The 17519-nt window shown below is 36.0% G+C and overlaps 1 protein-coding gene across 9 annotated transcripts in view; it reads left to right on the top strand.

Moving 5' to 3' along the window:
* SMG7 (SMG7, nonsense mediated mRNA decay factor) overlaps window positions 1-17519 on the top strand; it is an 87631-nt gene that overhangs the window by 24753 nt on the left and 45359 nt on the right. For 4 of the 9 annotated variants that reach the window (XM_025377236.1, XM_025377227.1, XM_025377175.1 and 1 more), the window contains exon 2: window positions 15011-15042. The exons of 1 other annotated variant lie outside the window; for it this stretch is intronic. Coding sequence is in view for 7 of the 8 variants with exons in the window: in XM_025377227.1 (XP_025233012.1) it covers window positions 15011-15042 (32 nt within the window). In the remaining variant the exon portion in view is untranslated. Of the gene's footprint in view, window positions 1-3539; window positions 3677-4649; window positions 4789-15010; window positions 15043-17519 lie in introns of all 9 variants that reach the window. 4 more of the 9 variants (XM_025377167.1, XM_025377220.1, XM_025377185.1 and 1 more) reach the window with 2 other exon arrangements.

Here is a 17519-nt window from a genome sequence, read left to right as displayed (position 1 = left end):
ATTTATTTGGAGACGGAGTCTTGCTCTGTGGCCCAGGCTGGATGCAGTGGCGCAGTCTCAGCTCACTGCAACCTCCGCCTCCCCGGTTCAAGCGATTCTCCTGCCTCAGCCTCCAGAATAGCTGGGATTACAGGTGTCCGCCACCACACCCGGCTAATTTTTGTTTTTTTTTAGTAGAGAGGGGGGTTTCACCATCTTGGCCAGGCTGGTCTCGCACTCCTTACCTCATGATCCCACCTGCCTTGGCCTCCCAAAGTGCTGGGATTACAGGCGTGAGCCACCGCACCTGGCCAGATTATTTTACTATACAGCACCCATTTCTTTACTCAGGAAAATAATTAAGAAAAAGAACCGTCTAGATAATTGTCATCTGGAAGTATGGGCTAAATAATGGCTCTTGTGAGAATATCAAGTTTGACTTTTGAGTATCTTTTGTTTTTCAATTTCAAAGAGTACCTGGAAGTAGAGAATGTACTATTTGTACCACAATAATTTATAGCATATTTTATTTAGTTAAATCAGACAGTATCTTAAATATTGTTGCTAGTTGAGTTAATTAACTTGTCCATCTTTCATATTATCTACCTGTACCAAGTTAGAAAGTTGAACTTTATTTCTCCCTGATCTAAAATTTTATGGAGCTTTACATTTTATAAAGCACTGTTTCAGCTGGGTGCAGTGGCTCATACCTGTAATCCCAGCACTTTGGGAGGCCGAGGCGGGAGGATCACTTGAGCATAGGAGTTCAAGATCAGCCTGGACAACATAACAAAACTCTGTCTCTACTACAAATACAAAAATTAGCCAGCTGTGGTGGCACATGCCTCTAGTTGCAGCTACTTGGGTGGCTAAAGCAGGAGCCCAGGAGGTTGAGGCTGCAGTAAGCCATGATTGCATCACTGTGCTCCAGCCTGGGCAGTAGAGTTAAAAAAAAACAAAAATCACCGTTTCTTTTTCCAACCTGATTTTTGTTCACTGTCACCTGTCAAAGGATATGGTTACACCTTGTTTTCTTTTTCCTTTAAAGCAGCTTTAGGTTTACAGAAAAATAGCGAGAAAGGTATAGAGATTTCCCATATACCCCTTGCTCACACACATGAATAGCCTCCCCTATTATCAGCGTCCCCCACCAGAGTGGTACATTTGTTATAATTGATGAACTTACACTGACACATCATATTCACCTGAAGTTCATTTTACATTATAGTTCACTCTTGGTGTTGTGCACTCTGTGGGTTTGGACCAGTGTGTAATGACATGTATCCACTGTTATATAGTACAGAGTATTTTCACTGCCCTAAAAATCCTCTTTGGTCCACCTATTAATTCCCCCTCTCTTCCCTTCCAACTCCTGGTAACCACTGATCTTTTTACTACCTCCATAGTTCTTGCCTTTTCCGGACTGTCATATGGTTGGAATCCTATGGTATATAGTCATTTTAGATTGTAACATGCATTTAAGTTTCCTTCATGTCTTTTCATAGTTTGATAGCTCATTTCTTTTTAGTGCTAAATAATAATCTGTTGTCTGGATGTACCACAGATTGTTTATCCTTTCATCTACTGAGGGATATCTTGGTTGCTTCAGTAGGTGAATGGATAAATTAGTTTTCAGTGATTATAAATAAAACCGATATGATACTCATGTGCAGGTTTTTGTGTAGACATCAGTTTTCAGCTCAATTGAATAAATACCAAGAGGTCATATGGTAAGATTATGTTTAGCTTTGTGAGTAACTACTAAACTGTCTTCCAAAGTGACTGTACCGTTTTGCGTTCCCAATAGCAGTGAATGAGAGTTCCCCATGCTCCACATTCTCATTCGCATTTGGTTTTGTAATTGTTCTGGATTTTGGCCATTCTAATAGTGTAGTAGTGTATCATTGTTTTAACTTGCATTTCCCTAAGACTATGTGGAGCATCTTTTCACCTGCTTATTTGCCATCTGATATCTTCCTTGGCGAGGTGTCTGTTAAGGTTTTGGCTCATTTTTTAATCGAGTTGCTTGTTTTCTTATTGTTCAAGAGTTCTTTGTATATTTCAGATAAGTCATTTATGAAATGCATGTTTTACACATACTTTCTTCCAGTCTGTGGCTTGTCTTGTTCTCTTGACAGCCTGTTTTCTTTGCATTAACTCCTTGTACTTTGTCTTGTAATGTTGTCCCTTTGTCAGTTTTTTCATATTCTTACCATTTCCAAATAAATTTAGTCTGCTATTACTTACTTTAACACTACTTTTAATTCTAGTATCTACTCATATTTTTGCTTTCATTTTGGTATCCTTCTTGTTTGGAATTCTGTTAACCTTTTATCTGTATGTGCAATCATCTGATTATTTTGTTATGTCTTCTAAGGTGGTCTTATCTGACCATTTATATATTGATATACTAATTTTAATCTGTTTATTATTTCAAGAAGGTACAGGGGTTGTTGCCAAAAAAGGACTATTTTTTAAAAAGCATTGGGTTCATTGCTTTGGAAAGCATTGTTTTGGCATACCTTGTTTAATGTAAAAATTGAGATGAGGGGAAATAACTTTCCTGTTATTTATGGCTTAACCTACTTGTTTCATTCATTTGGGTTGTGAGCTTATGTTCTGTTTGAAATTTTAGATTTTGTATTTCTGCAGAAATATTTAATGTTCTGTATATATTATATAGATCCCACTACGATGAAAACAAAATGTGAATTTCAGAGAGCCAAGTAAATGATTATGTATTTCTCTGATTGACTATATAAAATGGTAGGTGTTCTTAAGAAAAAGTATGTTATTCCTGGTTCTCAGATGAAAAACCTTTCAGATTGTTTTCGGTGAAGACTTTTAAAACTATTGTCAGGTTTGAGAAACCTTGAATTTTTAGGATCTTTACCTTTTATTGAGAAACTATTTAGTCCAAATTAACCTGAATTTATTTGAGCAACTTGTATGCCATGCACTATGTGAGGCGCTACGTATGCATGATTGAATAGGACAGTCTCTAGTGAAGGAAATGTGTACACAAATAACTTCATTGTAGTACTGTGAGTCCAATAATAAATGTGGACATTAAGATGCACTGGGAGTACTCAGCCAAACTAAGACTTGCTTTTAGGAGTTGCTGAGTTTAAAATACAAGAATGGGTTAACCAGACAAGGAGGGAAGTGGGAGGGTATTCTAGGATGAGTGAAAAAGCATGAATAAGGATACTGAGGGGCAAAACAACAAGAAACTAAAAGTAATTGAGGTTTACTGGATCATAAAGTGTAAAGTGAAAAGCTGTGGGACTTTATGCTATGCTGAGGAACTTGAGTTTTATCATAAAATATTTTCTCTCATTCTTTTCCACTAAAGTGCAACTAAAGTCACAGGAGATTGAATACATGCTTTGGAAGTATGGCAGCAAAGTCTGCACAGACCTGCCACGTATTTGAAATTTCTCCTAAGACATATTTTATTGTGAAGAATTATGAAAAATGTTCTATTTTAAAATTGATTAGTGTGAGTTCTTAAGTTCCTAATTTATAGACTGAGGATAATAATAGCATTTACCTTTTAGGATTGCTGGGAGGAGTAATAACTATAAAATGATAATGACAATAATGGCCAACATTTTTTGAGGGCTTACTTACCAAGGAACAGTCCTAAGTGCTTTACTTCTGTTACCTCATTTAATCCTCAAAACACCTCAATGAGGTAGGTATTTTACTATCTCCATCTCATTTCTAGCAAAACTGGGGCATAGAGAAGTAATTCACCTAAGGTTACACAGCTAGTAAGTGGCAGAGCTTGGTTTGAACCTAGGCAGTTTGAATATAAGACATTCTTACTATATTATACTCCCATTTTATGATATCATGCATATAGAATATTTAGCTTTGTATTTGGCACATACTAATTATAAACGTAAGCAATTATCAATAGCAATAATAATAACTTACTTTGTCCAAATCTTTGACTTAAATTGAAGTCCCCAAGAAATTGTACTGTTTTTCTTGTGACTTGATTTACACCTGACATACCATTGGAGTGCAGAAAGTGTGACTCCCAAAGCCATGCTTTTAACCGCTGCTGCCTCCTTCCTTGTTGGTCCGTCTCTACATTAGATTTTAAATCCATGGCAGGGATCACATTGATTTTTTCCATCATAGTACACTTAGTCCTTAACACTGCATCTATGATATAAAAATGACCAAATTTGTACAGTAAATGAGAATTGAAAAACCTGACAGTTTCAACTGATCTTAGCATTATTCATACTACCTATAATTGTGTTTTAATTGTTTTACATATTTTTTACATGATTGTTTTGTTTTACATATTTTTTCTTCAGTAAGGAGTTCATCTGCTTCCGTGTTCTACAGGGCATTCTCACCCTGATCTTAAAAGAGTCCTGCTTGGTAACTGGTATCTGTTTGTCCTGTAGTGATCACTCAGTTTTCAGACAGTGAGGAACATTAGAATAACATTTTGGTCTATAACTAGAATCTGTTAGAAATATAAATTTTTAAATGTTTGTTCTAAGAAACATTAAACAAAAAAAAAAGACTTTGACATTTTTCCTTTACCTTTCACATTAAGTCATTTCAAATAAAGATAAAATAATTTTCTTCATAGGGTTCTCTGTTATTGTGGGTTAACTCATATTTTCCTCCTCTCCTCTATCTAGAATGTCTTAAACCATTCTACCTTATGAGAAATTGGATGTTCTTGCAGATAGTCATTGTGGGAGAAAACGTTTCATTTAAGTCCCAGATGAGGACCGAAAACTTGAAATCAGAGGAGCATCTGAAATCAAGTAATATTAGGTAGGATAAAAATTACAAGGGATTTCTGCTTGTTTTTATTCCTTTTGGAGATGTGTATTATTCATACTCTGTGAACACTAATGAAATTAGAATCTTCCTGAAGCATTTGATTTTGGCCAAGATCGGGATGGGGCATGCTAAAGTTTTATTATTTATGTGACTTCATGAGAACCTTGGCTTACGTTTGCTTTGTCTTGAGTGTTTATATCTTGTGGTCCAAGGAAGCTTTTAAAATTTTTACTGAAGTAAATTTAAAAAAAAATTGTTTTATATGAGGTCTCTGAATATTTATGATAAACATAGGGACAAATGATTTATGCATCATCCTTTAGAATGAAAATTTCTGTTTTTTTTTTTTTTTTTTTTTTTTAACATAGTAAATCATGTGAGTGCAGGTAGCATCAGCTTGCTGTTCTGTGTGTCAGCATGGATGCAATCAAGCCTCCCAAGTGCCTGTAGAAATAGGTGTATGATAGTATGCTAGAGAAGCCCTCTTGTACATGTGAAGTAATAACTATTGCTACAGCAGCTTATAATGACTGAACATGCAAAGATGCTTGATCTCAAAGATGCAGCTTTTAACCAAGAGATGATAGTTGCCTCTATGAGCTGATACTAGGAGAGTGATACCTCTAGCCTGGCCATTTCAGAAGGCCTTAAATATGTTTATGAGCTCGGGTTTGGAACTAGATTGCAAGGGTGGAACCCAGGCTCTGCCATTTCCTAGTTATGTGACCTTGGGCAAGTTATTTAACCACTCTGTGCCTCTATTCCCTCATCATCAAAATGGGCTTAATATTATTACTTATCTGATAGAATTGTTGTGAGAATCAAAGATTTAGTAATATGAAAGCTAAAACCTGGCAAATAACAAGTGATTAAACTATATTGTTATTTTACTGCTGGTTAATTCTTAACAGATGAGTTTAGTCTGTTATCAGTGTGGTATTTCTATAATTTATAATTGTCTTGATATATCAGGTCCAATTTTAAAAATATATTTGTTAAATAATGTAATCAGAACTAATGTTTGGAGAAAAACAAAAAAGAAAAAAGTAACACCCTGACTCAATTATTTTGTAATTTTTATGTATCTGCCTCTGGTTTTATTTTCTATTTATACTAAGAACATAGTCATCATGACATCTAAACTGTTTTTCTTTTGTCGCTTGTGGTGGTAGGGACCTAGGGTTTTTTACTACAACTTTGAAATGTCTTTTTCAACCCAGTGTGCCCCTTCAAAAGGGATCTCATGAAGCAATGAGGGGAGGGAGGGTTGGTGGTCATTGAACTATTCATGTCACAATCAGATTACCCCTCCTTATTCAAATGATCATTTAGGTTCTTTTATATAACTTACTTGTCTTATTTATTCCTCATAGCAACTTTGAAAAGTAGTTTGTATTCTCGTTTTATGGATGAGGAAACAGTCTTCTTAGAAGCTCCAAGATAGCACTACTTATTTGTAGGAAAGCCCAAATTCAAACCCGAGTCTTTTTGCTTTATATTACTTTCCATTACATAAAACTGCCTCCTGTATGGTTCGTATTTTATCACTCAGTAATTCAACAAATTCAACAATTTTTAGTGAACAGCTGCCATGGCCGAGGCATTCTTCTAGTTGTTATGGCCCTTATCTTTTCTAACACTCCCAGTGGCTCTTCTTCTTAGTTGTATTCTAGGCATATGTCTATCCTTGCAGTCACCTTTATTGTATTGAAATTATGTACATGCCTTTGTATCTGTCACCTTACCTAGAGGTCCTTAAAAGTAGGTATCTGCCAGTGTTACCAATTTGACTATTTAGAGTAAAAAAAAAAAATTACTTATTTTAATTTGTGCTTACTAGTAGTATTTCCTTTTTTGAATTATCAGTTTGGTCTTCTGCCGATTTTTCCGTTGATACCTTGATTTATTTATTTAGTTTGTGACCAAGTCTCACTCTTGTTGCGCAGGCTGTAGTGCAATGGTGTGATCTCAGCTCATTGCAACCTCCGCCTCCTGGGTTCAAGCGATTCTCCTGCTTCAGCCTCCCGGGTAGCTGGGATTATAGGCACCCGCCACCATGCCCAGCTAATTTTTATATTTTTAGTAGAGACAGTTTCACCACGTTGGCCAGGCTGGTCTCAAACTCCTGACCTCTGGTGATCTGCCCACCTCGACCTCCCAAAGTGCTGGGTGCTGGGATTACAGGTGTGAGCCACTGTACCTGGCCAATATATTTTTTGTATTAATTTTTCCATTTTGTCTAATCCACATGGCTCTTAACACTTTCTCTGCATTCTTTTCTTTGTCATTTTGTAATTATCCCAAATATTTGCCATTCTCCACAGCTTATCCCACTCTTTCTTTCAGACACAGATAGGATCTACCTTATCTCTGAAATTGAGGAAATACAGCTGTAAATTCTCTTAACATCTCCCTACCCCCAGTATTTCCCAATTCTAACACATTTCTGTTTAACCTTACCAACCTCCAATTTTATCCTGACTCTTTTTCAAGGCCAGTCGTCTTCCTATCTTAATAATATCATTCTTATTTCCTTCTATCTCTTCCAGGACAGTGCTGTCAGTTTTATTTTCTCCTATATTTTCAACCTATTCATTTCTTCCAGCTTCTTTCCTTTATTCTAAATACTCTCAAGTATCTCTCCAATTGGTGGCGAGGGGAAGAAACTTCTGTTTAGCCATGGCCTCCATCTCTTTCTCTTTACACAGCCCAGCATCCTAAGAGTTGATGTAAACTTCTCCCTCTTATTTGTTCCTCAACCTCCTGCATCCTCATGTAATCTTTTCTCTGGCAAGGCTATCATTGACCCTTATTTCACCAAATCTGACACACTTTCCAGTCCTTATTTATCTCATAGTACTTTTCAGCTGCCTGTGATATTGATGACTACTCTTCCTTTTTGTTCTCTCATTTTCTATACTCCACTCTTCTCTTGCTCTTATACTATTCACCGGTTTCTTCTTGGTGTTCTTCATGGAGTGTCTTTCATCTACCCTTTAAAAATGAAAACGGAGAACTAGCTCCACCATTCTGTGTTTCTGGGCAGTTACATTTACTGTCATGGTTTTAACTGCCATCAATGTACTGATCACATCAGTGCTGTATCCCTAGTCTCAAGTCTCCCCTTTGCTTGATACTTATCTCTGAATGCCTGCTTACGCATTCATTAGTTCAACAAATTGAACACATTTTTAGTGAACAGCTGCCTCAGTCAAGGCATTATTGTAGGTATTATGGGTATAGCCCTGAATACTATCTTTTTTGCATTCTCCACCTTCTCATGTACCCAGCCGGCCAAACTAACAATCTGGGAGTGACAGACTCTTTCCTCTGCTTTATCTTCCTTTCTTTCAGCTTAACTTACCAGGTATTTCTTGAATCTGGGTTTTTCCATTCATCTGTATTAGCACATCCTTACTTCCAGTCTTATATCTATAGTAATCTTTTTAAAATGTAAATCTAATAATGCTATGCTCTTGCTTTAAGTTCAGCACTGGTTTTCTATTAAAGGACAGAATCAGAACTCCCTGGCATGTCATGCAAGGCCTGTCACAGTATGCTCTGTCTGGATTCTTCAGCTTCATTATCTGTGGCTTTCTACCTTGCATTTGATGCTCACTCACTAGCTTAGCTTTTACTTTTTATTGTTCTGTTATTTCTTCTGCTTGGAAGAATAACTCCTTCCCATCCTTTGAAATTCTCAGACCAGTGTTGGTCCTTAATAAAACTAGGTACACATTTTTAAAGAATATAAATTAGGGAGCGAATGTTGTGGTATAGAGTATTGTCGTGTTGGGAGATTTGAAAATGCTTCCTGAGCCCTAAAGTGCCATAAAGAGAAAGCAAATTAGTATTTTTATTAACGTGTGCAAGAAAAACTCCTTTAGGAGCAGCATCTTCTCTAGATTTTCTTTTCCAACTGAAATTCAGCAGTAGAGCAATATGATTTATATATCTCTGATTAATATTGTGAGACTTGAGGTGTGTGTGGGTGTACACGCATGTGCGCACATTAAGTGCATGCTTACCTTATGTCTGGCCAATTATTCAGCATAAATAATTATGATTAGATTATTGTGTTTATGGCTATGATTGATAAACGCTGTTATTATCCCAAGTATTCCTTAGAACTCTGTCAAACAAGTGAACAAATTAACTTGTGGCTTTTGGTTAAATTTCTTTAAAAAAAAAAAAACAAAACTCCCAGCGTGTTCTCCCAAAATAAAAGAGAGTGATTCACTTTTCCTTAGCAGCTGTGAGTTTAGAAGATGTTGACTTACATTCCTGAATTCTGCTCGGAGGGGCTCGGGAGTTCAGGCAGAAGGAATCTCCCATTTTATGTGCCCTGACTTGGAAATACCTTTACATTTTTAAACCATGAATCTTAGACTATATATTCTTTTTGTGTGTGTGTGTGTTTTTTTTTTTTTTTTGAGACAGAGTCTCGCTTTGTCGCCTAGGCTGGAGTGCAGTGATGTGATCTTGGCTCACTGCAACCTTCACCTCCCAGGTTCAAGTGATTCTCCTGCTTCAGTCTCCAGAGTAGCTGGGACTACAGGTACATGCCACCACGCCAGGCTAATTTTTGTATTTTTAGTAGAGACAAGGTTTCACTGTGTTGGCCAGGCTGGTCTTGAACTCATGACCTCAGGTGATCTGCCCACCTCAGCCTCCCAAAGTGTTGGGATTACAGGCGTGAGCCACTGCGCCCAGCTGTTAGACTATATATTCTTAAAAGAGATTATCCTGTATTTGTTACCTAGCATTGTACATAAATGCTATATATAATCAAGATATTTGTTAAAGAAGATAACCCAAATTTTAGTATTTTCCTCTAGTAACATTATTTGAAAAATTATCATAAAATTGTGAAGTATTGAAGGCTCCAGTTCTATGGGTTGTTACTATCAAACATTTCAAATTTTTTTTTTCTCATACCCTTGTGTAAGAGAGGAACTATTATATACTATCATAAAATGAGGGTTAGGAGTTACACTCTGGAGCCATATTGATTATGCTACTTCTACTACTTACTATGACCTTGACTAACGATACTACTTAATAACCTCTATCTCCTTGGGTTTCTTGAGCTATAAAGTGGGGACAATAACAGTACTTAGTGTGAAGTAGATAATTTATGTAAAGCTCTTAGAACAATGGCAATAGTAAATGCTGCATATAGTGTTAGCTGTACTTATAGGCACTATAGTATCTACATATATTCTAATGTACCTGGTACCTGTTACTACCTCTACTATAGTACCTGTAGTATAGTATATAGTACTAAGTACTTAGAATGCTTTAAATGTATTTGTAGATCTTGATTATTCCACGAGTATTTATTATTTCAGTTTATTAGCTTTCAACGTATTTGGCTCTCACTGAATGTTCCATATTTTGTTCAGCCTTTTAATGACTTTTTCTTTTTTTATTGCTTGATAGAATTGCTTAATTTTTCCTATTAATTAATAACTAAGACTATATTTTGATAGCTATGTTTAATAGTGTTACTTTATTATTGAAAGCATGGTGATTTTATTCTTGGTTCATTCTTTTCATTAATTCCTTCAGCTTAAAGAATTAAAAGGAATTCATGTTGCCATACCCTCTGCCAAGAAAAAACATTTTAAAATTCTGCCTCTGTGTATGAGCATTGGCTGTAAACTTTAATGTTAATTCATTGATGGTCTTTGTAACAAAACCATAGAACAATTGTCTTCTTTGGAGACAAAAGTCTCACTCCATTGCCCAAGTTTGAATGCAGTGGCACAATCACGGTTCACTGCAGCTTCAGAACTCCTAGACTCAAGCAATCCTCCCACCTCAGGCTCTTGAGTAGCTGGGACTACAAGTACACACCACCACGCCAGCTAATTTTTTGTTTTTTGTAGAGATGAAGTCTTCCTCTGGTGTCCAGGCTGATCTTAAACTCCTGGCTCCAGTGATCCTCCTGCCTCAGCCTCCCAAAGTACTGTGATTACAGGTGTGAGCCACCATGCCTGGACTATTTTTTTCTTTATAAAGTAAAATAATGATATAGCCAATTTTGTGCTAATCTATTAAAACATTTATATAAGGTTACATATCCATTGATTTGACTTCTAGTACATTATTTTTAAAAAAGAAAGCTAATAGTTGCTTAGGGGTGGGAAGATGGAGATTCCTTTTCTTGTGAGGCAATAACTCTTAGCTTAACCCTCCCACCTGTCTAAATGGATATTTTGGGGATACAGAAAAAAAAAAAGTTAGGATAATAGTATATAAGCCAAACTTTGTTTTAAAGAGTTTGTCAGTAGATTCTATCAAAAACATAGCATGGCCTGCAAGTACTGTTTCTAATTATATGAGACTATATTTTTTAAAATAGTCCACTTTGTGACAAGATTAAGATATTAACTAATAAAAACAAATAAACATAGACTTTTACTCTGCAGACATTATTGTTGATGATTCCTTATAACCATAATTTGGTTTGGGAACTTAAAGATGTTTTACTTCTCGTTCTTTTCATCAGATATTCCTTAGAGCAGGAGATGGCAAACTTTTTCTGTTAAAGGATCAGATAGTAAATATTTTAGGGTTGGTGGGCCATGTGGTGGTTGTCTCAACTCTCAGCTCTGCCTTGGTAGCTGAAAACAGCCATGGACAACATGTAAATGAATGTGTGTGGCTGTGTTCCAATAAAACTGTCTTCACAAAATTAGATCCAGGATGAAAGGGAATTTCATTCACAAGCCAACCATGGCATTTGAGTATAAATTTATTTCTTGTGGTCCTTTTGATAAAAAGTTTAGATATAATCTATTTCCTTTATGAACAGATCTTTTAATTTAGGCTAATTGACTTAAATGTTAATGTGCCTGGATAAACCAACATTAGTTTTTTATGTCATATAATTTTGTTATTCTACTTTGAAAGAAATAGAAGTAACTTGGACTTTGTGGAGTCATTTAAGAACAAAATTTGTACGTGTTTGTACCTAACTGCTTTGTGACTGGAAGAATTATTTTATATGTCGGCGCTTCAGTTTTTCCATTTATAAAACAGGAATAATTCTAGCTATTCCATAGGGTTGTTATATTTTCCATTTAGCTGTCTTTATCAATTCAGTTTAGCAAAGTTGTTTTTAAAAAGAAAGCTAATAATTGTCATTATTAGGAAGGTAATAAAAGTAATTAACTTGTGCTTCTTTCAGAACCTAGGATAGAACTGCACAGAAATGAGCACCTCTACCCTTGTCATACTGAGGAATCAAAGCTGGAATTTCAAAATATTTTAACGTTTATGTCAGTTTTTGTGACATTTTTATATTTCTATTAGTGCTTGACTTTTTAGTTTTACAGTTTTTCTTGGACAGATTATAGCATGGTAAAAATACGGAGTAAAATTTTAGATCTTTGTTTATCGATGGGAGCCTGCTCCAGAGTCTGCAAGAACTATAGTTCATCACCTGACAGCTTGTAAGAAAAGCAGATTATTTGTAAATTACATTTATATTATATACCGCATATAATCTTTGACTGGAAGTTGGTAACATCATTAGGTGGATGTTAGCATACTGAAATGTTACTTGTTCATCTTTACAAAACAAATCATGTTTGGAATGAGAAAACAACCTTTAGATACATGATCCTAAGTATATATCCTGCATATACTTGAGTATGAATTTTTAGCTAACATAGGGAAGCATAGTAAAATATATGCTTTGTAACTTCACAACTCAGGAACAAAATGAAAGGTCATTCATTGCATCTAGTAAAGGTGCATAATTAACCCTAGCTTTCTCACTAAAAGGTTTATAAATTAGTACTCTCCAATAGGATTTTTCAGGGGAGGAGCGACAGTTGCGACATTGGTAGGATGGGGTACATGGTATGCTTTATTAAATTGTATAATCTTAGGTTTTAAAGGCATAAGCCAACAGTTTTGCAAATGTGTATTTTTTTAAATGGCAAAAGTTAACACCTGAAGTGAAGAGTGAAGTCAGGCTATATGGATAATGGAATTTGATGTGATGTTAACATTTTACAACTAAGTGTGGCTATTTGTTTAGTATTCTTCATTTATGTTGCTAGTTCTCATAGGGCTTATGGTTACCTCCTTAGCACTACGTTGTGATTCTGTTGTTTGAAAGCTTAATTTTTGAAAAGATGTAAATATCTTTTAAAGACTAAGAGAATGAAAGGATTTGCTTTACATTTTAATGAAACTTAAATTTATTAGGTTGGTGCAAAAGTAATCTTTTAACATGGCAAAAACCACGATTACTTTTTCATCAGCCTAATACAATTGACATTAAATACTTAATAAATTGTATAAAACAATATTTAAACAGTAAAAATTTTAAAACCTTAATATTCTCTAGCTCTCATGCTAAAAGTTCATTTTTAAAAATGGAAATCTCAGCCTGGCAGAGTGGCATGCACCTGTAATCCCAGCTACTTTGGAGGCTGAGGCAGGAGGATCTCTTGAGTTCAGGAGTTGAAGACCATCCTGGGCAACATAGCAAGGCCCAATCTCTCTCAAAAAAAATCTCTCAAGTTTATATACCTACCTTCTTAAATAGAGTATATGAGTCTGATTTATACTTTTCCTGTCATTAAAAATATTGAGTGTCTGTTGTGTGCAAGGTGCTGTGCTAGTAGACAAGGAGTTGTGATAAGCATTCTTAAAATCTGTAATATGTAATATGAAGAAAAACTAGAAGTGCTGTGAGAGCGTAAAATAGGAATATCCTTAATCTAGATGGAGTTCAGGTAGGGCTTTCTAAAGCAGTAATGTGCTGACTGAGGTAAAAGATGAGTGGTAATGAAGCAGACAAAGGGGGAAGAGGTGTTGCTAGCAGAGTCTTTATAAAAGACTCTAGTGTGAAAGAAGCAGGGTATACTGGAGAAACTAGAAGTCCAGTCCAGAAGTCCAGAAATGAGCCCGGAGATCAAGGAGTGAAGAGTCGTGAAAATAGAGTTCAGAGACTGTTGAATGTTGTAGGACAGTTTAGGTTTTGTTCTTAACCTCAGAGTAGTGGGAAGTCATTAAAGTGTTTTAAAGGGACAACTGGTAGATCAGATTTGCATTTTTAAAAGATCCCTCTGACAGCTGTTGGGAGAACAGAATGAAATAGGGCAAGAGTGAAGTGGAGGAAACAAAGTCAAGGGATGGTTCTTGAATGAGAGTGGCTAAAGAAGAAATGAAGGGAAATCAACAGATTCAAGATATAGTTAGTAGATAACATCTTTTGGAGTTGATAGATGTTAGAGGTTTGAGAGAAAGTTGTCATGGAGGACTTCCAGGTTTCTTCCTTCCACAATTGGAAAGCTATGATGCTTTTGCTAAGATGAAAAAACATTAGAAAGAGAACTAGAGGTAGGGGATGGGAATGGGTCTTGAGTTCAGTTTTGGACCTCTTGAACACAGGCAATTCTTGAAGAATTTGAGAGGGAAAAAAAAGACAGCAGCTAGAGGGGAACATGGGGCAGAAGGTTTTTAAAATGTGTGAGATACTTGAACATGTTAAAATGCTGAAGAGAAGGAAAGATCCAAATGAAGTGAGGGAAGTCTCAAAATTGGTGCAAGGGAAGGGGTAAATCAAAGGAACAGTCCTTAAGAAGGGTTAGCAAGAACATACCTAAGTGGAATTATTGTTCTTAAATATTAAGAGGTGCACTACCTCTAGTGTTTTAACAAGAGAAAGTAAGAAGCAGGCTGTATAAATGTAGTACATATTTAGTAAGTGGGAATTGTTTTCCCTGAGGTATGGAAATGTCACTTGGAGGTGAGGAAGGGGTATAGAAATCAGTAGCTTGAGAAGAGGGGAAATTTGAAATAGTTGTGGTGAGGAGTGAATTGAGAAATGTAGTAGGATTTTTTTGGCAGCATGGAGAGAATTTTTTTAAATTTAATGAATGTCATTGAATATTATCTTAAGTAAATCACATTTGGAGGAAAACAGCAAGAAGGTGGACTCTACTTAGCAGAAGAGGTCCCTAAGGGTCCTTAAACTTTTTAAGTGTTGGCATTAATTTGCCTAGACCTTATGCTACCCTGATGTTAAAGTAGGGATGCTATTTGCAGTGCCAAAATTATAGCTGCTGTATATATCCTTATTGTAGTATATTATTTCACCTAACTTTTAGTGTTATTTATATGTTAGTTAGGCCTCGTTTGTTTCTAACTGATACTCTTTTTCTTTTTTTTTTTTTTTTTTTCTATCTAGGCAGGCAGAAGTCCTGAAGGCTGACATGACAGGTATTGGCTGGCTTATTTCTTTTTTACCACATATTTTATACATTAAATTAATGGAAGGATATGTTCTTTCTTATATTACGCACAGCACTAAATCCCATCTTAGTTGCCAAAAGGGATGATCATTTACTATCTGCTTTAAATATTTATTGTTTATATAGTTTGAATTCTTGCTTAAGTAATTGTTGGAAATGGCATATAATATTAATATATGGTATACTGAATTGAATGTTACCTAATTTAGTTTATATAATCACTTTATTTTTATGAAACTTTTTATTAACGATTTAAGACATACAGAAAAAATAACATACCCTATATAAACCAAAATATCTTACAGTGTTAGGCTCATATCTTTCTGGGAAAATATTTTTTTTTCCTCTTGATAATTAACCAAACTTTAGTAGGTAAGTCTTCAGAAAAAATATTTATAGAAAAATAATTCTGAAAGTCCTTGAAATTGAGTGAGCTACCTTGCTGCCTTTCTTTTCTCCCATATCTTTGTTACTTTTTTTTTTTTGTGAGATAGAGTCTCGCTCTGTCACCCAGGCTGGAGTGCAGTGGCGCAATCTCAGCTCACTGTAACCTCCGCCTCCCTGGTTCAAGCGATTCTCCTGCCTCAGCCTCCTGAGTAGCTGGGATTACAGGTGCATGCCACTACATCTGGCTAATTTTTGTATTTTTGGTAGAGACGAGGTTTCACCATGTTGGTCAGGCTGATCTCGAACTCCTGACTTCATGATCCTCCTGCCTCAGCCTCCCATAGTGCTGGGATTACAGGTGTGAGCCACTGCCCCTGGCCATCTTTGTTGTTTTAAATAATGACTGAGGTCTTTTGGAAGAATAACTGCCAGACTTAGCCATTGAAAGGAGTAGATGAGGCATGGTGTGGTGGCTCACGCCTGTAATCCCAGCAGTTTTGGAAGCCCAGGTGAGTGGATCACCTGAGGCCAAGAGTTCGAGACCAGTCTGGCCAACATAGTGAAACCCCATCTCTATCAAAAATACAAAAATTAGCTGGGCGTGGTGGCATGCACCTGCAATCCCAGCTACTCTGGAGACTGAGGCAGGAGAATCACTTGAACCGGGGAGGTGGAGGTTGCAGTGAGCAGAGATCACACCCCCGCACTCCAGCCTGGGTGACAGAAAGGCTCTGTCTCAAAAAAAAAAAGGAGTAAATTATTTAAATACAAAATTAGGAAATACGTTGTAATCACCATATACTTATCAGTATGCCCTCCATAACAGCATATGCCATCCTAAAATGTAATAAGAGGAATATGTACTAGTGAATCTTACTCTAATTTTTGAGTAATTTAGTTCTGCAATGAAATTCACAAAAAAAGAATTAAACAGCATACCTGCCAAGATTTACAAAGAGGAAAAGGACTATTGAAATATCTTTTTGTCAACTCTAGAGTCATTTAGGCTAATGTCCTAAGAGTTCCTGGATAATCTCATGTCATCTTGTTCAAGGATAAGTGTGTTGGGGGTAGATAGCTTATATATTTACTCAGTAATAGCTACTACTCAGTTCTTTCCATTATTAACAGATTTATCATCATCTGTATTGTGTATATCAGTGTTTGTTCTGAGTTACTGTATTATGCTCTTGAATTGGCATTGAAAACATAATCTGTTGTGTGATGAAAACAGAACATGGAGCAATATCAAGCTATCTGTACCATTTACCTTTTCTTAGATATTGAACAACCTTAGTAAATAGTCTTAGGGTTTGACCTTTGTAGGGGACCTTTGGCTGCCCAGAAACTTTAAGATAACAAGTCTACTCATTTGAATGACGGTCTTAATAGATGAGAATTAGTAATCTTTTACACTTCTTTTTCTTGCCATAAGTGAATTAAAGCAGGGTTGACTAAATCTATTATTTAGTGATTAACAATTTAACTAGGGATGAGGAGCTGATACTAAACTCTATTCTTACTAGCCTGTAAACTCTTAGGAGCATTAACTCAAATCCAGGAGATTCTCTTTGCAAAATAGGATTGTGGTGGCTGTAGATACTAATAGCAAACCTAAAGAAGAGTGATGATTATGCCATTGTGTAGCAGCAAAACCAAATAGCCCAGCTAGTTATGGAAAATACATAATTTAAAAGTCCATTATTCAGTTCACCTACTGAGGGATCTTACTGTCAGTTGTTGCAGTCATAATCCCAGTGATCGCAAAGGTTAAGGTGCTTTGCATGACTCTGGCAGACAGCAGGGCCCCAATTTTGTATTATGTGTAGTCATAGACTGACTTTCTGATTACATTCTACACCCAGTCTCTCATCTGACCTCTTTAGCAGTTTAATCCCAGTCTTCTAAGTCTTCGTTTATGTTAAATGACTAATGTGGATTGCTCACAAAAGTATCTTGGAAAACAGTCTACCACTCATTAAAATAATACTGTCATGGCTTATGCGGTCAGTATATTGAGAGAGGAGTAACAGCAGAATACCAAAGCAACTGCTGATA

Source organism: Theropithecus gelada, chromosome 1 (assembly GCF_003255815.1).
Source record: "Theropithecus gelada isolate Dixy chromosome 1, Tgel_1.0, whole genome shotgun sequence".
Classification (NCBI taxonomy): Eukaryota; Metazoa; Chordata; class Mammalia; order Primates; family Cercopithecidae; genus Theropithecus; species Theropithecus gelada.
The sequence above is the reverse complement of the archived record's forward strand: the minus strand, read 5'-3'. Positions and strand labels throughout refer to the sequence as shown.